The sequence below is a fragment of the Larus michahellis genome, chromosome 1, assembly GCF_964199755.1.
Source record: "Larus michahellis chromosome 1, bLarMic1.1, whole genome shotgun sequence".
Lineage (NCBI taxonomy): Eukaryota > Metazoa > Chordata > Aves > Charadriiformes > Laridae > Larus > Larus michahellis.
In genome coordinates, this window is record NC_133896.1 from 144,224,912 (window position 1) to 144,247,782 (window position 22,871).

A 22,871-nucleotide genomic window follows, 5' to 3' on the forward strand; every position below is an offset into this window, starting at 1 on the left:
ACATGACTATGTCTGCAATATTAGATCCAGGGGCATATTCAAGTTTCCATATCCCCATGGGAAACTTGTCTGTGACCTGGATCATCATGCACATGAAAATTGGTTCCTGCAGGAAGAAATTCTGTGCCTTCGGTACTGCAGAAGGGAAACTAGGAATGCAGACTGTCCAGGAGCTGCAGCATGCTCTAATACACCCCTGACCTGGGAGATTAATGACCATGACCTCAAGGCACAGTAGTACTCCAATCATCTAAGTTTGAATAGTAAGAAACATTAATTTTCCAACAGACTACTCTGCTATCTCTAATATCACCTACTGATAACAAGCAGTATGATGAAATTTCCTCATACTCCAAAGATCTAGTTCTGAATTGTCACATCAGAGAACATCGTTCCTGAAACAGTTCTGGTCCTTGGGAGGGCAGTGATCCAAGCATAGGACTTTTCCTGTTTAAAACTAGAAGCTGTAACTTGAGTGATTTCTGTTGAGTTTGAGTTATGAGGAGTTTCCACTTCTAACTAACTTAATTAGGAACAAGAGTATTTAACGTTTGATAGGACAGTGCTATTAATCTGAATTTTAACTTGATCAAAGACTTTGCACCATGGAAACACAATGACTAGGTACAACTGGTGCTGTTTACACAACCATCATACCCAAGCTTGTAGTAAGGATCATACTGGGGAACACTGCTGAATTACTCAGTTATATTAACATTTGTTTTAATGAATTTATTGACTACAGCATAAAGAACAACAAAGGAAAAAAATCAGTACTTTATTTCCAATTAGTTAGTGACAAGCTTGTCTCAAATCACAAGTGCTTCAAAACTCACTTAATTCATAGTATTTGCATCATGCATATTTTAAAAGAAAATTGTTGCTTATACTTTGCTTCTCTAGACCTACCCTTATGTGGTTGGTTGCTCAATTCTCTGTTTATGATGCAACTTTTCACCAGGATAAATACATCAGATAAGTCTTTTTTTCTAATTAAGAAAAGAAAACAAAGATCGAATATTCTATTCTCTGGAAAGGTTATGAACTTTGGTTACTTATAAAGAACCTAATCAAATGTCTCAATGTTTTTTGGGTTTTAACTTTACAAATCTAAAAACCTAAAATATAAAAAATTAAATATAAATAAATAAATAAAAATATAAAGCTATGACTCCCCCAAATATATCATCATACCTTAAGGTTCTGTTCCCATAACATCCCAGGTCTCCAATACCAAGATCATCAGCCATCAGTAAAACAACATTGGGCTTTGAAACATGGTGGGTATTGACACTGTTTATGGCACACTCGCACATTATTAAAAATAAAAGGAGTCTCATCTTCTTCCTGGAGTGTAAGAACAGGTGGAAAACATAATTTCACTGTTAATTTAATTTAGACCTACTATTGCCCTTGATTGTATAGTAGAAGAGAAAATCAGATTGTATATTTTTATTTGTTTTTTTTTCTTACGGGTTGTTTTTTTTTACATTATTTTCTCTGTCATATTTTTTTAAAAAATAAAAATGCATCTTTTAGTATATAGCTTTCCTTCCACACCCTTACACAGATGAAACCTTTAAATAATGATGAACAAAGAACTAGTGAAAATGTCAGTGACAATACTTTTGCATACATAGATGCACTACACAGCAGTAAATCATGAGTGCAAATAAGGCTTGTTTGTTTTTTTCTTTAGGTATAAATATGATTTGAGGAACACAGAAACTGAAATCACTTAGGACCAAAATTTCCAAGGTTCACTGCAGAAAAAAAGTCAATCAATTCTACTACTGAATTAAATGACTGAATTTCTCTTCAGAAAGGGGAAAAAAAAATTCTGTTTTAGTTTCTTGACAGTAATAAGTATTATGGCAAAGGGGGTGAAGAGATGCACTACCAAATTATTGAAAGGAATGTTTAAGAAAAAGCTTTTCAAAAATGTTTTAAATGTCAGGACCTATAGCAAAATTATGTAAAAATATTTGATATCATATCACAATGTTCTATAAACAATGTTCATGCTATATCCAACTTAAAATGGGAAGAAGAATGTATTGTACACAATACTACATACCATCACATGGTTTTATGATAAAAGCACAGTCTATTTGCAGATGTGTATGCTATAAATGCTATTCTACCTAAACAGGAACTTGCTATATCTCTGTTTTAAACTGCATTGACTATGCTCTGGCTGAAATTGAGCGCCTCTAAGCTGTGACGGACTGTGCCAGCTACACACATCAAAAAAGAAGAGAGACTGCTTCTTTTGCCCCAGGTAATATTCCCATTTTTTCTGGAGGCAGGCAGCACCCTGCAGACGAGGCATGAGTCACACTTGCATTCTGGATTATGCTGGGACAAGAAGGAAAGCAGAGAAAACTAAAACTGATGTAGAAATATGAAAGTGAAAGAGTAGGAAAAGGGAGTAGAATCAAGGATTTCCAGAGAGAATGGGGACAGCAGGGCAAGAAAGAAAAAAAACTGTAAATCAGTGAGTTATGGTAGATAAAAGTAAATTGAGAGAAGATAAAGAAGCCAGAACTGGAAGAGCTGGTACAAAGAGACTAGACATCAAGGGAGACGGATTCATAAATTAGTGAGGTGTGGTGGATAAAAGCGTAGACAAGAGGAAGCAGTCAGAACTGGAAGAACTTGCACTGACTTGAATAAAGAGCAAGAAGGGAAGCTTGAGACCCAGCTGGAATGAGAATTGCAGGTTGAAATGAGGAGAAACGGTAGAGGGTTTAAGAAACACTAAACACAGTTCTGCTTGGTGGGATGCATCTAACCAACCCTTTAGCAAATTACCATACCAATGAAGCTGTGTAGCACCTGCCACAGTGCAGACTTTTAATCTGCGCAATAGATCTACCTTTCTTCCCTGAAAGGATAAACACGCTCGAATTGCTTTGCACGCGTTGCAAGAGAACAGCTAACGCACTGACTCCAATGGATGGGAAAAACCTGCTACCGTATCTTATGTTCCTGCTCCACTCTTCAGACTGCGAGGGTCTCAAGGCCCGTGGTAATAGGGATGTTGAAAAGGGTGACATATATGTTGGTGACATTCTATATAGAGTTGCATGGATGCTCACAGGACCTGCACATTTATTTCACAGAATTACTTTATTTTTTGCTGTAGGCTTCACGTTGTCTGAATAAAACCTAGAAATATATACACTTGCCACTAACAAACCCATCATTTTAAAGGCACAAGGTTAGCTGTTTTGCAAATTTTACAAACAGTAATTCTAAGGTTTAATTCAACTGTCCCAACCAAAACACCCTGTGTTTTAATTAGAAGGTATGGAGCTATGAAGAGTAGTCTTTCCAAGTAAGTGTGAGATCTTTAGCCACTCATGAACAAAGCAAACTAATTTTCCTTTTACTGAGTAAAGTTACTGTTGGAAAGTTGCTGTTATTTTCCAGAATGAATGAAATCTAAAAAAAACAGTGAAATATCTTAGAAATGAACTGACTACAATTTATCTGAATTCTAAAGTAACTTCAAGTCTGTGTAGAGATCAGCAGGAAAATAACCTATTCAACAAAATACCTAAGAAAATTAATCACCTTGGTCAAAACTTAAAATCTTCTGCTGTTTTGTTATATACCGACTTCATATAATATATTTAAATAAATTTCCACAGCAAAGTTAAAAATAGTTATGCCCAGTATCAACTGGATCGTTGTCATTTGCAAAGTGGCTGAACATCTCTTATTGTCTGCATCTACTCCTGGAGAAGTTAGCCTCCTTTAGCACCTCCATTGCTCATTTTTCAAATCAACAACAAAAAAATGTTATTGAAGGATGTCTCTGACACAATATTGCTGGATACTCCTCTAGTCTGAAGGAGTATCTGTAGACACTCTCACGCATTGGGCAATTTGCCTCCACCTGATAACACGTCCCTGAAGTGAAATCAACATGGAAACAGGAAAAAAAAATTAATCTCAACAACTCTGATTTCTCTGGTGTACACTCTCTCTGTAGCAGACTTTCATGCATCTTGAAGGGATGTGCTTGGAAAGCAAGAAAAATTGGATGGATGAAATTGAGTGGAACAGACAACAGCAAAGAAATCTGGAGGAGTAAAAAGGGAAGAACGTGAGAAGAATGAAGCTCTGAGAATGCTGAGGCTCATGTGTGTCACTCCAGGGTTTTTAATGGCGAAAAGACAGACATGTGCAGACCTAACATGAAAATGATTGCACCAAATCAGATGAAGCTCTCACTTAACCTAGTATTTCGTCTCCAACAGCAGCCAATCCAAACGTTTAAGGCAAGAACGTAAGAAACCTGGCAAGTATATTCTTCTACTATAATTTTAATCCCTGCTTCACTTTCCCTGTGAATAATAGGCCTAATAGTACCTTCTTTCTTCACAAGGTTGCTCCTAAGTTGAATAGATTTAAGAAAGTGCTTAATTTGCTACAATGAGCCATATAGGAATTTGAATTTCATACATGCTATTTCAAACTACTATACTTTAATAATTGCATATGAACATATATATACATACATAGATGTGTCAATATACACATCTGCACATGCATATGGGTGAACATACACACACATACTACCTTTTCTACATACCATAAAATTACATTATTGTGATTCCAATACATTTTTTTTATTTGTATTAAAACAAATTAAGTGTAAATGATTCGATGATTCTATGATAAAAGTGTAAGAACAAACGGATGAAAACAAATAATTCTTATAATCCACTATTTGTTGATATTTCATATGGATTTACCAAACATTTCTTTTAAGTTTCAGTTTTCTACATTAAAAAATGTTGGCAGATCATATAGAAGCCAATGAGTTGGCCTCCTCCCCCCAGGGATAAATGGCTCAAGATATCGCTAGTTGTTGCATCCTTATCCTGATTACTACAGACAGATGCATCTCTTACAAGAATGACGATATGAAACTTTCAAACCCCCAACTCAATCATCCCAGCATTTTTATTCAGTTTGATTAAGCAATTTATCTCTAAACTACTCTTTTAACAGAATCCTTTGAGAAAATGCTTAATATACTTTATCCTTGAAGGTACAGTATCTTCTGATGAAATAAGCAACATTTAAAGATATTCACCTCATTAAAAAATGCTGTGCTATCCTTAAGCAGTATGCAAAAAAAAAAAAAATCTTTCCTTGCTTAACTAAATGGCAGAACTCCAAAAATTTCCCTAAGAGTCATAAAAATCATACTGTAAATAAACAAACTAGAAGAAAACCCTGCCCTCCATAAGATTCTGTAAAGAGAAAATTCCTCAGCTTCATGAGAAACAAAAAAGTAAGTTTTTAAATTTTAACAAATGTTAAAGTAATATACTAAAATTACTACTAATAATTTTCTAATATCGGCTTAAGATTTGTTCCAATCTCTCAATTAATTCTTCTCTTACAAGTCGGTCATATCTGTTGCATCTTTTATGTCATAGGACTATGTAAAGAGAAATAAAACCATATGCTTTTGGCCTGCTCCTACTGCTAATTCATTTAGACAAACAAACATTACTTTGCATTTGCAACAAGCTAAGACCATGCAAAAAGTCAGGTACGGCATCCTAATTGATCACCGGTAACTCAATCTCAGTAATACGATTGCTTCTAATATTTGATTTTTGTTAACAGTGTAAACTCACTATTTCTTAATGCTGATTTTTCAGTATTGTGCTATTTCTCCTCCTCCCTGGTCAGATACCTTCTCAGAGTCTTCTCCAGCCCTCAGACCCAGATGTGCTCCTCCTGTTTCCTCAGGTCCAAGCACATTTGATGTGCTTTTTAGTTGTTGGGTTTGGGTTTTTTTCTGGAAAAGCCTAAGTGACACAGGAATCTTCCATCCTACCTATTGGTTAGGCACTTCAGATTCAGTGCCAGATTAGGACGACTATTTGTTTTCCAGGTTGGAACTGATTTGCATTCAGCCCTCTCATGGTGTGGGCAAAAAGGGCTGGGTCTGTCTGTATCTGTAAACTGATATCTGGGCCTGTGAAAAAGCTGGAATGCTTTTCTGAAAAGTGCCAATAGATTTCAATATGCGCCTTCAGGTAACTATGGACACAAATGAAAATCTGTATTTAATTTATTAAAAGTTGTCTCATTCTAAGACAGAAATATCACTTAACACAAGCTGGGAAAAACACCAGAAGAAATGATCATGTTTCTTGTTCAAGTATGATTAATAACTGGCTCTGAATCAAATTGAGATGAAGCCACACAGCCTCCACCAGATATAAGTTCAATTTAACTGTCTTTTTAAAGTGGTCTCTCAAGAACTTACTAGTTTCATCTCAAATAAATTACAGAACTTAATGGCAGTATGAATAAATAATAAACATTATTTCTGGTAGTAAATTATAACCTGAATGGAAGATAAGATTATCTTCGGAGATATAATGCCATTGTTTTATTTGTAAGAAAACACCCTTATAATTACATACACATATTAGAGCATATACTCTTTTCCATGATTGCTGTTTCACAATATTCATTCTGTTAGCCAAATGCTCATTAAAACTAATTTTAAATATGGGCTCTGGTCAGCAACATAATAAAGGAGAATCACAAGATAACACAGGATGTCATCCTATTTGCCCATTATGCACCATACTGAAAGAGAAAAATCTTTTCATTTAAAAAAAAACTGATGAGAGGAAATGGCCTCAAATTGCACCAGGGGAGGTTTAGATTGGATATTAGGAAAAATGTCTTCACTGAAAGGGTTGTCAAGCACTGGCAAAGGCTGACCAAGGAAGTGGTTGACTCACCATCCCTGGAGGTATTTAAAAGACATGTAGATGTGGCATTCAGGGACATGGTTTAGTGGTGGACTTGTCAGTGTTAGATTTGCAATTGGACATGATGATCTTAAAGGTCTTTTCCAACCTAAATGATTCTATGATTCTATGAAAAAAAAAGCTAATAATGAGTAACCACTAGTGACTGTGTCATGTCACTTCCTTGGAATCAGAGGCAAGTGTTATAAACAATTAAAAGAAATCTTTCCAATTCAGTAATTACACATGCAATGAGCATGTATGAAGGAAGCTACTCTGCTCACCACTTTACAAGGATTTTAGGTCCGTATCTCTCTGCATACATTTTGTGTTCAGTGTAAATATATAATAAATTACCATTGAATGTTGATGAAAAAAAAAAAGATGAGAAAGCTTCACTTCTCAAATCTGTATCACCTTCAGTAAATATTACATGATGCTTACCGACATGTGTAAAGCTGTTGACATACGCTATTATTAAGTATCTGTTTTAATGTGTATGCCTATTTGAATAAGAACTTTGTAATACTATATTAACCAATGTAACATGACACTTGCTTACATACTTTGAGGGCTCAGCTAAACCCATCCATGATATCTAGCTTAATTAATAGTTTTGAAAGCTGTCAAGACAGGTTTTTTTTTAATATACCAGAGCTAGATAATGTGTGAAATGACTATTTTTGATACTGCCTTTTTCAAGAGTGTCAAACGGACATGAAGAACAACTTCTGAGACTAAAACTTTGTACTTCTATTTTTATGATACACAAGCAGATAAAGACTGTATACCTCTACGAGACTGCGAGTCTTACACATGGAATTAACAAAAGAGTTTCATTATGTCTATTTGAATTGGACCAACATGTAAACTGTAGCTTCATCTCATTGACTGGTTGCAGACTCTTCACCTAACTATAGCCAAGCTGGTCTCTTCAGAGTTTCCATTCATATACATGTAATAATTCACAAAATGTTTAAAAAGTAAAAAAAAAAAAGTCTAATTACATGTAATATTGGACTAAGACACTAAACTTCACTGCCTGCACAAGGATAGTCCACAGATGTGAAGGTCTGATATCTAAGTTCCGCTGTAAGTCTTTGGAGGGACAGTATGACAAATGGCCAACCACTTAACACTAGATTTCAATTTCATTCAATTTGAAAGCAGTTTCCAAGCTGTCTTCATTGAAATGGCAGTTTTAAAATGCCTATCAGCTATCAGAGGAAAACATGAAACCTAACAGAAGAAAAAAAACAAAACATCTCAAAACCCCCCCAAAACCATCTCTCTCCACTGGCATCCTCTGGAGTCTGTGAAGATCAAAGTTTTGGGTTTTATAACACAATATCACTGCATTTTCCTCTATCTACAACCACTTGTCTAGTCAAAGCGGTTTACCAGAGAAACTGCAGTGAAATGGCCAGTTAATTTTTCTTTGCTACATAAAGCTAGCAAGTAACACATCAACAAAATGATCCAGTATGTTACACTATTTCCAAAAGGTTGTTGCATTTAAAGAAAAGAGAAGTTGCATTTGCATTAATTTGTTCTCAAAGTGTGGGATTATTATGTTTAAAAGAACTCTATTGTTATTTATACTTGCATTATGATAACACTCAAGGGCTCTCAATACAGCTGATTGTATCAGACACAGAACTTGAGAAAAGGCTGCATTCAGACAATACTCATTTTACTCACGTAGAAGTTAAATGCCTAGATGGCCCATATGCAACGGGGCATATGCACTCGTGAAACCAATCCATCTGAATTTATTCATCTTAAAGTTACACATTTATTATCTGAGCTAATTATCTAGGCTTTCTCTCTAATTAATAGGAAGAGAGAGGCACCTTAAGAGGATGATTCATCTCTCCTTAAGATTGGTATAATGAAACGTTGGAAGTGATGGTCACGATCTTCTTCCACAGGCTACAAAGAGAGCCTGAACACCTAGTTTAGACTAGATGTATACAAAAGGAATAAACTTACATGAAACAAATCCCACCTTGATGGTGGGTTGCCTGTGTTATGCACTCAGCATAAAATATGAAAAAACAACTTTGTGTAATAAACAACCACTACGTTTTTCAATTAGTATAATGTGCTCTACCAACCTTACTGGTGTAACAGTTTCTTCGCCTGTGAGTAATTCCACTGAAATCTGAGAAACAGGGACAACTCTTCATGAGTTTTAGTTGCAAAATTTTGCTCCAAGGGATGCATGTAAGTGTTTTTCCTTTCCAGAGTGCATAGCAATCTGATGAATATTCCATCTTATATATTTTATTCTTTCATTACTCTCAAACAAAACAGTGATTACATACAACAGCAAGGATTATTTTATAGGAGTATCGGTAATTCTCTGATTGAAGTCAGCTATAGTCAACCCTGTATTTAAGGTTACAATCACGTCTGATCAGACAAATAAACCTCATCTCTGACAGAGTTCTGATAGTTACTTGAGCCAGATGACATTTCAAGGAAAGTGTTGTCAGAGGTGACTGACAACAGACTGTGAGCTCAGCCTGACAGTGTGCTGCCCTCTTGCCTAAGGGCTACACACACAGAAGACAACCAAAACAGCCTGTGACTGGCCAGTCATTGCTGGATCCTGTTATCTTCTTTCACGAGGTCCTTTTCACCTACTCACATACTCAAGTATCACACGTGTTCTCCTGACCTCCATCACAGCACAAGGGACAAATTCATTCTCATCACAGGACAGTGATACACACGCTTGTCCTGTCACATAAGGGGTAGGAGAATAGCGAGTAATGGTGTACTTATAATACATATATATATATATATGATATACTCAGACAATTTGATGGAGAAAGGGGTACCACAAGCAGCCCTCTTCACTTGTCCACAAGGAGCTGCTCAATCTGACCCATTGCAGAGACTGAGCACAGCTGTATTAGAAGGTACGTAAACTAATCGAGAGGAAACGGTTGTGTCTGGACTATTACTTATATCCCACCTCTGCATTCTTTCCCAGAACATGTGTTAGAAAAAAGCATTAGAGTATAATAAAAAAACACACTTCCCATGTTTATCAAAACAAAGTATCACTTGTATCTGCATTCGCACTATCTCAATTTACCTAGCTACTGAAACCAACACCACTTTTTCATGGCAATGTATTGGAATGCAGGTGTCAATGTGTTGGTAGCTGCAGAGGGAGCCTCTACAGGAAGAGAGCAGGGGCCACCCTGGGCTGAACAGAGTCATTCCAGGCAGCTCTGCAATGGACCCACGGCAGGACACAGCTGAGCCCATCAGCCAAGCTGGTGGCACCTTGGGGAAATGTATTTAAGAAGGAGAAAAAAAGCCCTGGGGGGAAGGAACACAGACAGAAGGGTGGTGAGGGGCGGAGACAGAGAAGGAGGGAACAAGACCAGAGCAGTAGGAGCTGCTCCACACTGGAGCAAGTATGTGCCCAAAGGGACTGCAGTCCGTGGAGGGCCCACACCAGAGCACAGGCAAAAAGTGAGCAACAACAAGTGGCAGAGGGAAATGGCTGAACACTGACTTTGTCCTCCTGTGCCACCCATTGCTTCACTGAAGGGATTAAGTGCAACCTGCACTAGTAACATGGCAGGAGGAGATGTCTGGAGGGAAGGTGTGAAGTGGAGACTAGGAAGGTGGAAGAGAGGAATCTGAAGCTAAGCCAGGGAAAGTGTTAGGAAAGGTGGTTTTCCTGCATGTTTAAATGTTTGCCATTTTTTGTTGTTTCCCAATACTCCAATCAGTAATTAAACATTTATGCTAGCTGGCAATAACTTAAATTTCCCAAGTTGTTTTGACCACAACAGTACCTGGTAAGTGATTTCCCTGTCTTTCTTTCAACCCATGAGTCTCGCACTCCTGTTCCTCCTATTTCCTCCCCCATCTCACTGGGGAGGGGAGGGAAGGAACGAAGTGAGTGAGCAGCTGTGTGGGTGCTTGGCTGTTAGCCAAGGTCAACCCACCACATTTAAAATGAAAAGGGATAATGGATCCAGTGGCAAATTACTTTCATTGATTATCATTAGCCAAAAGTTTCTTTGCTGTGATCCGATCCATCTAGATTCTAAAAGTGAACCTTTTACCAAGGAGAGAAATGGCAAAGCATTTTAAGTAAAAAACAATTAAATTTGAGATCAACTGACTTACGGCGTTGCTGGTGTAAGAACGAGGCTCCCAAGACATAAACGAATAGCTTCTTCTTCCTCTTAATTTGTACAAGTACCAGACACTTAAAATAAACAAGTGTAGCTGCTTATTGAAGACCAAGTTCCTTCTCTACCATTTCTGAAAGAAAGGGAAAACTGGTTTATATTACTTCTGTCATACAACTAATATTCAGGGAATGGTATGTCCTCATTCTGTAAATAGTCATGAACACATGACAAACTGTTTGGATTTTTTTGGATAAAAACCTTTCTAATGGGGAAAAAAGGAATTTTAAGGGAAAAAAAAGTTTTTTAAAATGTAGCAATTTAAAAATGAAATTGTTCTCCATTACTTTTACATCTAGAAAAGTAGCCTGTTTAGCATTCACAAGGTGAAACCAAACCACTTCTGTTGTTCTTTTGGGCCGGGAGATATTTTTACTATGTTATTTTGAACAGGGTTAGAAGATTCACACCAAAATCACCTATTTTTCATGACCTAATGCAAAATTAGAACAAAGAGAATAGAATTATTGATTAATAATTTTTATTTTCCCACAATTAACCTGGTGAAAAAAAAGCTTCGGGGGGGGGGGGGGGAAGTAAGATGGTAAGTCATTTTCTAACCAGCTCTAATGCAGAGACACTCCACTAGCATTAGTCATTGTAAACACTAAAAGTACAAAATAGCTTTAAAATCAAATATCATTGTTGGAAAACAGATTTGAAAACAAAAGACAAGGATCATGAAAATAGGAGGTCTTACTTCCCAGGAAAATATTTATCCTGGAAAGAAAACTTGTACAACTAGGAAAAGAAGGATTCATAGCTGCATAGTGGTTATATAGCTGCCTAACTGCAAACTACATAGATCAGAATCTTCTAAAAAATGTGTACGCCAAAGGGCAAAGACATTTGCAAAATAAAGCATATACGTTAGCCAACTTTTTATGCCAGTTCCAAAGATTTGATCATTTACTAATTTCAGTAAGCATACAAAGGAATAACTGACTTACTCCACAATCAAGGAAAAAAAGATAAAAATTGTGAATATACTTAGCTTGGCAAAATATTTGAGGGACAGAATTTAAATATCATAGGATTAGGCCACAATTAGAATGAAGGTCTTAAAATGAAGGATATCTGAAACAGCAAATAATCTAAGACTAAAAATATCTGCCTACAATACAAGAAGAGGAAGTGGGTCCTTACAGTCTGACAGAAAAAAAAAAAAATCTTTAACAAACAGTGTAGAAGGGCATATATCATATTACAGCAATACAGGAAAAACAACAATTTAAGCCACAAGTTGTCAAGGTTCCTTCTGCCCTGGGTAAGTAGAAAAATCTTGGTCCTTCTCTCCTCTCCTCCTTCCCTCTCCCTCCCCTTCTCTTTCTTTTCTCTAGTTCTTTCTTTCTCGCTCTCTTTCATAGGGACTCTAGGAAACTTCTAAATTCTTGCTATTCAAATAGAACAACATCACTTTGCACATAGGAGCTGAGAGGCAAAATCCCAACCAGACAAAATGAAAATTATCATTAGCTCAAGACTACAGCAATTCATTTCATTTTCACCTTATTTTGCGTGACATTTTAAGAGCATAAATAAATACAAAAAGTATTCCAAAAAGGCATTTTTCCAATCTCTTGTGGTACACATTTTCTTGTGCTATACCAGTATTAACTTCCTTTTAACATTTGAACAGTTTCTCAATTATAGCTCCAGGGGTCTCATTATCTTTTGGCCTGGACTGGAGCATGCTGCAACTTTGTTTGAAGTGAATAACATATTTTTTCAATCGTTATCATAATGTCTTTTAAAAAGTTTTTAAGAAAGGACATTTTCCTTTGTGCCTCTTGGTAACAATATCACCTTAAGTTTTTAAAGGACAGATTCTGTTCATCAGTGAAAAAGAACATATCACTCTCTCTGTCCAACTTGCATTTTTTCAGGACTGATACTTTACTGTTATTATTAGGCAACTGCTATAATAGACAATATATCCAGTTGTCTATTATAATAACTTATATGAACTGGAGACGTGACACTTCATACGTAGCTAAGAGTAACTTTTGTAAATGACTAATCCATGTCAACAGCTTTTAATTTTCTTCATTATAGTTGCCAGTTCTGTCAGCAGTGCAGAATATAAACACCACCAACAACAAAAAAAAAAAATAGAGGATAAAGTAGTCTTCTAACTTACTGACTTTGACTTCTAATGAAATAAATTTTATAACACTAGCGATCCCTGCAGAAAGCATGTTCTGTAATAATACTGTAATAATACTGTACAATGTACAATGTACAATGTACTGTACAATGTACTGTACAATGTTCTGTAATAATACTGTACAACCACCAACCTGGCCAGTTTAAGACAAATGTCAGAGGAAAACAGGTCTGTCTGATCTCTGTACCCTAAGATTTCCTTATAAGTATGGCTGATCAACTGATTCTTTAGCACGGCAGAAAAAAAAGAAGATGCCATTTTTACACAATTACCTTTTAATTTAAAACATTTGTCAAGGATGCGAAAAACCCAAGATCACTGTCATCGTGAACCTAAAGCAGTTCAAACTTGTATGTTCACAGCCCAGAGTGCCATAGCCGTAATTCTTGTTAAGCACTTAACAATCCATCTCAAATGTCCTGTTGTCCTATCCTTCTTCTCACTCTAAACGAACTTTATTTCATTCCTCCTCATCCCCAAACTTCCTCTGACACAATCAAGAAGACACCTTTCTAAACCACGCTGTACCCTATTCCAAATCCCTTCCAACTCAAGAATCCAGTATAAATGTGCCATTGATCTAAATTCAGTCTAAATACCTCTCGGATGCAGCTGCTCGACTCCTCCAATCCTGCTTGCCCAGGTACTGCTATTATCACTGCCACTCTACCATTACTACTCTTGATGCTGCTGTGTCTCCCTGCTTGCCTCCTCTATGTCTTCTCTCCCCACAACACAAGCTCTTCCACCAGCCTGCTGCAGACAGTGCTCCCTGTTGGCGACTGTGGCTCTCCTGGTATTAAAGCAGCCTCGGCGGCTGGTCTGACAGGGATTTAACACAGGTCTGCACTTACTAACTTCCACCTAGAGACAACCCTAAGGGCAGAAGCAAAAAACATGTTTGTGAGAAAAAAGAATGTATGGAATCCATACTATTAGCTACTATTAACATACATACTATTAACTACAAAACTGCATAGCAAGCATTATGTGTGGTCAGATTGTGTTCAACGATTGTTAAACAGGCTTCTCCTTTTTCATCTTCCTTCTTCTTGTTTCAGTGTGGTTGCCCGAATGTAGTCTTTCCATTTAAGCCTGGCAGACACAACGTACTCAAAAGTGATGATTTTTTCCTTACTTTTTCTCTTTCTCTATTATTCTTTGCCATCCTCTCCGTCTCAGTGATTCCTCTTACAGATACTGTCCCCTCAGTAGCTGTGTTTACCCCCAGTTAGCAGGTTGGATGTGTATGAGATTACAAAGGAAGAGATTAGTTTTATTTAATATCACTTAAAAAGTTACAGTTAAGTCTTGCATGCTTACACCCTTGAATCAAAGATTTAGTCAGATTACATACACTGCACACAAACCGGAGTCACTTCAAAACTACAAGCTTATTTCAGAACCTAACCCCCTCCAAAACTATTTAACAATTCATTTCCATTTGATGCTCGAAACAGAGTCTGTAATCAAAATTACATACACTTTTAACATTACTTTTTAAACAACCAGAGCTTAAGTGGTAAGAGAAAAACCACTGTTGCACAGATGGAAAACGTTCTAGTTCACCAACACCCTGCTTTCTTTTTTGTTCAAAATGCTTTCACAATTCAAGTAAAGCTTATACTCTTCTTAACCCATTGTAAGCAGGGAATGTTCTACTCTACTGCAATACCTAATAACAAAGTGCATTTTGTTACAAAATAATTTGCCACTGTAGTTGGTAGTATCTTACAGACAAGAATAGACAGCATTAACATCTCTTTTTTTTTTCTTATATAAAATACATTGCGTTAAGAAGAAAAGACAACACTGCATATATTATTACTTCTCATAATTGCTAATTTCCTGCCATAAAGAATTTCCTGCCAGCTATGAAAGAATATGAACTCCAACTATATGAGACCTCAATGTTTACAATGAAACTATATATAAATGATAGACTTTGGGGCAGGAGGGCTATTTTACCTTGCAGCATGGATTTGCTTCAGTTTCTGCCTCTAGTTTTCAAACAAGATGGCTGCGCGCTTATTATCAGTAAATGGATACAAAGTCCAGTCACGTGAACTGAAAGAGAAGGGTGGCGGGGAAGAGAGGACAACACTGAAAAAGACAGCTGCTTGTTATAAAACGCCAACGCAGTATTTCTTGATAAGACACAACTTCACCAGTAGGAAACGATCTCAACATGGTTTCATAATGCCTATATACACACGCCTAACCAAGACACTTGGTTTAGTTTGTTGCTGAAGATCTTCTGTTAGGCTTTTCAAGTGCTAGTAACTTTGCATCGTACTTTTGGAAAACGAGGGCAATGCCAGAATCTCAGGTACATTTCCTTTCAGTACACGTTGTAAGCGTTCCTGCAGAACATCTACATAGCAACTTCTGAGAAACTGCATTAAAACACCTTTTAAAGTATAATTTCAGATCAGTGGTTTTCAAACTTTTCCATTTGAGGCACAGAACTATTTAGAAATTCTCTCTACATAAATACTGTACACCATCGCCCATCCTGGCTTCCTCACTATGCAGTCTCTTAGAAACTGAATATGACCCCAGAAAATGACTACTCCAAGGACCCTAAAATGAAAAATCATTCATTAAACTAGCTAGTTTACATATTATTCTCCTTCCTCCACCCCAATTTATGTATTTTTCGTAAGGAAACTTGATCAGGAATAGAAAGATTTATGTCCAAAGATGCGTGCCACTGAAAATTAACAGAATACAAGCCTTACATTCCAAATATAAAATTTTACTTTAATCCCAGGAAAAACATTGAAGGTAACAATGACTGGGAGAAATCAAAGTGAACGAATGTTTCTGAACAGCTGCCTAAGTGCAAAGTTTAAATTATGTTTTTCTGTGGTTCACGAAATCAGTACAGCTTGTTCAGAGCTTTTCTTCTGTGTTTTTCCCTCCCTTTATGTTAAAATAACATTGTACTGTAACAATTTTGAAACAGTTTTAAATTATTAACCTTTTCTCTGTCTCAAATACAAATAGGAAATACTAGCTCTGCCTTAAATCCTTGAAAAACTCTGCACCTATTGTCTTACAGTTGTTGAAAGCATTAACAAGTGAAAACAAAGACAAGTTTTAAAAACCTTGTCAATCTCCATAAAATAAATAACCAACTAGTTTTTAATCCCTTTCATTAATTATACGTTTAGATAAATCATATTTTAGTAGGTACTGAGAAAAAATCCATCATAAGAAGCACTATAAGACGTACAAGAGATGAGATGCAACATTCCCTGGCAAAACACAAAAATATTTGTACTTCACCAAGTTTCTTATGTACATACACTGCAACTCTTCAGTAACGTATAATAATAACTATTTACTTACAATAAATTTTATTAAACCAAATTATTATTAAGCAACATTAATTCAAAAACTTGTGATCATGTAAATTAGAAGAAAGCAGTGATAAAATAAGGATATGTATGCCAAAATATAGATGGATTGAATGAAAAGCAGGCTTGTCTGTGGCAATTAATGTGACAATTCAAGGCATTTGATATGGAAAACCAAAATGCAGTGTAAAAAGATCTATTCACTCTAACTAAAAGAGCATGCAGAAAATTTCGATGAGTTAGTGAGTGGAAAAAATAAACATCCTCCCCCTCCCCTATCCAAATCTGAGCACTGAATGAAGACTGAATGGAGGGGTTTTCTTTGTTTGTGTTTCTTCTCCATGTTTGATTAGAAATCACTAAAGGGTGCTAAAGTGACAATTACTCAATGACTTCAAAGCTTAAGTAGGACTGAAAACTGAAATGCTAAAGGGAGGCTGCATTTAGGCTATGGTAAATAGGGTACTACATTAACTAGTAAAGTATTCTCCAATGATATGGAATGTTCTTTAATGGATTAGATTATCTGATTTTGTGGTTTGGCGTTGTTTGTTTTTTTTTTTCCACGTGGACATGAACAGAGTCCAACTTTGTTTTTTCTTTCATAATTTGTTAGAAACAAATGGTCACCAAGTAGCAGGCAGTACCTACTCATTTATATATGAACATATATATGAACATACATATATATACACACATATAATAGAGTTCAATTAGCTGAACTGGTAAAATAAATCATTTTTAAATAGTATTTGGGAAGAAAAGGAGATAGAAGGATGCATGACTGGATTTATTAGAATTTAGTGGAAGTGCAGAGCTGCAGTGAGGCAGACCTTTTGTCTCAATTCATCAAAACATCTCTGACAAAGCTTTAAAAGTTTAGGAACAAACTTAATCACACCACTAAGTGTTCATCTACCAGGTATAGTACATATATTTTTGTAAAAACAAAACATGATGCACTGCTGTCTTAGATTGTCTGAACGCTCATCCACATCTAAATGCTTATGCTTACACATAAATCAGTTAATACAAATTTGTATTTAACAGGGATTCAAATAAAATACACCAATAACAGAGCTAAAAATTGAACAAAGGATATTTGTTAACTTCTCTTATCATAGTAAAACCCAAGGAACTTAGCTAATTTCAGAAGATATTGTTGAAAGTCACACATATCCAGAAATAAAAGATACAGCACTATTTCTAGGGACTTTGTACAAATTGGATTATTGGATGTTTGAGGATATTTATTCTGCAACAAATCTTCAGTGAAAAAAAAGATTTTTAAACTTCATTCTTCAGTTTAATCCAAAAACACCAGTGACAAGTTTCAGTCTAAAAATTCTGTAGCCACATAGTCATCCTGAAGAATGTAGAGGAATCCTTATATGAACTTGTGAAATCTGTGGACTGCAGAGGGACTTTGTATAGTTCTGTGGAAGTCACAATGGCTTTTATATCTGGAACTCAGAGATCATCGAGTCCAACCATACACACACACAAAAAACCCCCTACAATCTCTGCCACTAGAGCATGCCCTGAAGTGCCACATCTAGATGTTTCTTAAATACCTCTAGGGATGGTGACTCAACCACCTCCCTGGGCAGGCTGTTCCAGTGCCTGACCACTCTTTCAGGAAAGTAATTCTTCCTAATATCTAATCTAAACCTCCCCTGATGCAATTTCAGACCATTTCCTCTGGTCCTGTCATTATTCACCTGGGAGAAGAGGCAAACACCCACCTCTCTACAACCTTCTTTCAGGCAGTTGTAGAGGGCAATGATAATAATACAACAATTCATTCTGCAACACAGCTTCTTGCAGATAGCTGCCTCATCAGGCTTGCAGGATAATCATTCTTCATACTTAAAAACTGCAGAAAAATCTTTCAAATTGTATGAAGAGGTATTAAGCTCTTCATGGGCTAGATATGTTGCCACCAATCTCTTTCAGTGAAGTATAATACTGACTGTCTTTAATTAATGAGGACACAGCTAGAAGTCATCCATAAAGACAATTTTAAATTGGACAAGTTGCAACAAAAGTTTTCAGCTTTTGGCTTGGTACAAAATGGGGAACAACCTGACAAAGCAGAAATAGTAAAAAATACTTGTAAGAATTACAAACCATTCATTAGTGAACAAAATAAAACTATGGCAAAAATGGTAATTCAGTTTTTATGTTAATTCAAAGGAATTCTGTATCTGAGATTAAGAAAGCAGTTTGTTAGTAGAAGATGGCCTTCATATTTGTCACTTATAAAACCCACAGCTACAAAAATTTACCTGAGTGCTGGACTTCTCTAAGGATACAGAAAAACTAGAAACCTGAAGAGCAATCAAAATGCTAAAAACTTCAGAAAGCTTAACTTATGAGGAAAGGTTAAAGGAATGAAGTTTGTTAAATAAAGAAAAAAAACAAACAAGTAGAGGAAGAACATGGGATATCCTAGTAGAGCAAAAGATTCACTGAAAGATTTAGGAAAATTTTCCGCATAATGTCTGGACAGACATTTTAAGCGTATACAGTTCTGTCTCAATGCAAAGAATTCATCTCAATCTTGAACATCTCTTGTGGTCTTACCTATAAGCGCGTGAAATGGAAATTTAGGAATCTTTGAATCCTGCAGTGTCACTGTGAGCAATCATTCACCTTACAGAACCCAAGGTGAAATGTTTGAAATGCACTTAGTAGATGGTGTTAGCTGTCTCAGGAAACAAAAATAATAATCAGTTTCTCGCTAGCTTGACAGCACTGGGACGACAATGCTTCCTTGTAGGTACCCCTAACATATAACTGTATCAGTATTTACAAGTGGTGTTTCTTGGTTTTACAAATGTTTTATGAAAACAAGTATCTGTTACTGATCTTCTGCTAGGAAAATTTTAGTTCAAAGTGTAAAATAAGAAATAAGGCTACATTATTTTCTCACACGTTTTGTTACAACACACTGAACCTAATTCCCCAAGGCATGTAAACATATGCTTAACTTAAAGTAGGCAGACAACCTAATGAAGGAACTATTTCCTCACACAAAAATTAGTCGGTGCCCTATATGCTAGTGCTCACAAAGCATATTTGACATTGGCTGTCCACAACAGCATGTTCTGAAGTATACTACCAGTGTTTGCCCTTCTGCGCCCTTCTGCACATGTAGCGAGGAAGAGAAGGCAGCAGCTTCAGGAGGGAAGAATTCCCCAAAGGGAGTTATGACTTGATGGGGGGTACACTAACTACTGCAGCCACAGAAAAGTCCTTACTCCCTTAGTCAGGGATTGAAAAAGCAGCTGGTTAACTCTGCTTGGTACTGCCCCCTCTCCTCTCCCTTCCCATCATTTCTGCTTCCTGATCAGAGTTGGTACTTCATATGTTCCAGCACGGTGCGACAACTTCTCTGGCTAGACAGATCTAGACACTCAGACTGCTAGAACCACTGCAAAAATGGAAAGGTTGTGGTACTGTACAATAGCTGACCTCCATCAGCCTCCCTGCACTACCTAGACTGATAGCATGCCTACCCTGATCACGTAGACATTCTGGGCTGAGTGTCAGTGAGCTCATTTATCTCTGCTCGACCCTTCTGGGTAGGTAAAAAATTGTAAGGGCATGCATCCACAAGGGAAGAACGTCTGAGCTCCAGAGAGTCAACTCCACAGCTTGCTGCATGCTGAGTGGAGAACATGCACATAAAACTTGAATCTGGAGCATTCTACATCAGTGGCTTAGAGACCTCGTGACCCAGAGAATCACAGTTCCTTCTCTCTCTTTTCCATCTGAAGATGTAATTACGGCAGCCTTTGAAGAGGTTGAGCTTAGGAACACAAGACTAAAAGGGACCACTGGAAGGGGAACTGCATTCAGTTCTATCAAGTGATAGATGTCTTGCTCAGGAAGGCTGACAGAACGTGTATTCCACATGGCGCTACAAATACAAAAGATTTCCTATAATTTGTAACAATTGAACTGTAGTAAGACGAAAAAATACAGCCATAAAATTCACATGAAGACACGGAAACTAAAAGCATAAATAATATTTTATGCTCTTGCCACAATGGAAAGCTAGATAAATAAAGTTGCAAATGATCCTGCAGAGGAAGCCCACATCACATAGGAAAAGCAAAAGAAGATACAACACTTCAGATCTTATCTGGGGATGCATTCCCTTCTGCCCTAATCCTTCTGATAGTTTAGGGCTAAAGAGGACCCACCTATTAAGCACTTCAGGATTTCGATTACAATAACACTGCTAATCACCTGAACACTTTGCCTCCATGTAGCAAATATTTTACTGGATGACCAAAAATGATGTTAAAAACTAATTCATAAACCATAGAAGAAAATGACTCTCACTGATTTCAATGGAAAGCAAAATGGGCTTGAAGTATGGCATTAAGCCTTCATTTCCCAGCTTCAGAAACTGTTCGTTCTGTTGTACAATCCCATCAATAAATACAACAATTGACATCTAAAAATATCGTAGACCCCTTTTTTCCTCGTGTGCTTGGTTGGCTTTGAGAAAATTTCACCCCTTACTGCTGCTTAAGCAGCTTTTGATAGTGCTTCGTCTACATTCACAGATGACCAACATTTATCTTCTTCACTTTGTTCTCCTGAAGCATAACACATCATCTTTCTTGCCTTTGTAACTAACTCACTTGTAATTGGTGGTAAATATCAAAATCCAGAAAATGGACAGCTCTCCTCCCCCTACTTGTTTGGCTGTAAGACGATTCATTAAAGAGGATATACTCCCTTTTGACTTATGTAATCAATAAAACATGACTTAGATCAGCAGGTGTAGGGTATTATTTCATAGCCTTAAGATACGTGCCCATTTTCCCTTCTGCAACCATAAAAACATGAACTGAAACAAGAAATCTCACTTAATTCATATTCTTTGGGGGAAAAGCTCTTGTTTAGTGACATCCAGCACTGGGAGGGGTTTCACTTTCTGAGGGCTTACAGGCTCAACTATAGCAACTGTTGTGAATCTCAGCTGATACCTGAATTAAATTACATTTAACTCTAAGTCATTCCAAGTAATTTGTTACTAATAGTGGGTTTAACAGCTGTTCATGTAAATCATTGTGAAAGCTTTTAAATTACTGGATTTATTCAAGTCTTTAGATCCTTTTTTAATATTCAAATTCAAATGGATTATAATCTGTTTATCCTCTTTGCCAAGGCGCCTGCAGAACAAGAAAAATAGTCAGTCATTTCCATGTGAAACATAATGCATGATGCTCCTATCAATGTTATAAAAAAATTGTAACTGAATTCATGTTTCAAGCACAATATGAAGTAGCGAAATAGGAAACTGCAATTTTTGAGTCAAGTGTATTACCCAAGAAAACACTTAAGCGTATTCTGAAGCTTTTACTTGCCTGGAAAAGAACTTAAGTCACAAGTATTCCAGTGACGTGGAAAACTTTTTAGTTTTAAGGTAAAGAAAACCCCAAAAAACAATACAAACATTAAAGAAAAGGTTAGGAGGATTGCGTACATAAACATTGTGCTGCGTACTTAATAACCCCATGTGAATACACACCTGAGTATTTTCACCTCATCTCATATGGAAGAACAACAAGACCAAAGTGATTTTAATATTATTACAAAGCCAAAGAAAATAGACTTGTTTGGGATAAGAAGGAACACCTATAGGCAGCTAATTTACAGTCGTTTAAAAACCTGTATATGTACCATGTAACACCATAAAATGTAAAACTTGGCAAAGATTTATTTGTCTGCTTTGGTATGTGCCCAAATAGCAAGCTAAATTCATTTAAAAATGTACATGAAGTTAACCGTGTTCCTCAGACTTTGCATGATTCAAGTCTACTTGCACAACTGCATCTCAGTAACCCAAGGTCAGCCTTCTCAATAAGGAGACATCAAGTTAGTAAGCATATAATTAACTATCAGTTTTCATAGTTACTGTACCTCCATCACAGTATGCTTCCCACAACTCAAAAGTTATTAAAGTCTTCTTCACTTGAAACAGACTTAAAATAAATAAGAAAAAAAGAAGCAGCAAACAAAAAAATCAACTGCACAATTCTTAATCTCAACTTCTTTTCACTCCTTCTTAAAAAAAACAACAACAAAAACCTACTACTGCTGAGAAGTATTTAAGACGCTCAAATAAAAATTAGGTCAGCATTTTCACTTCTTTTTGCATCTAGAAAACTATGGTCCATGACAAATTACAAGTTTGCTTGGACTTCCATCCCATTTTATTCTGTTAGACAAGACTTAGTCACGCTGAATAAACCTAAACAGTTTGTGTACATCGGGAAGATTTTCCTGTGTTTGAATGTAG

The 22,871-nt window shown here is 36.5% G+C and overlaps 1 protein-coding gene across 3 annotated transcripts in view; it reads right to left on the bottom strand.

Moving 5' to 3' along the window:
• STS (steroid sulfatase) overlaps positions 1 to 22,871 on the bottom strand; it is a 118,309-nt gene that overhangs the window by 92,986 nt on the left and 2,452 nt on the right. Inside the window, exons 3-5 of one of the 3 annotated variants that reach the window (XM_074606961.1) lie at positions 15,156 to 15,254; positions 10,956 to 11,093; positions 1,195 to 1,347 (exon numbers count right to left, since the gene is read on the bottom strand). In XM_074606961.1, the coding sequence (XP_074463062.1) occupies positions 1,195 to 1,340 (146 nt within the window). In that variant the 5' untranslated portion in view covers positions 1,341 to 1,347; positions 10,956 to 11,093; positions 15,156 to 15,254. The remainder of the gene's footprint in view (positions 1 to 1,194; positions 1,348 to 10,955; positions 11,094 to 15,155; positions 15,255 to 22,871) is intronic. The other 2 variants (XM_074606979.1, XM_074606969.1) reach the window with 2 other exon arrangements.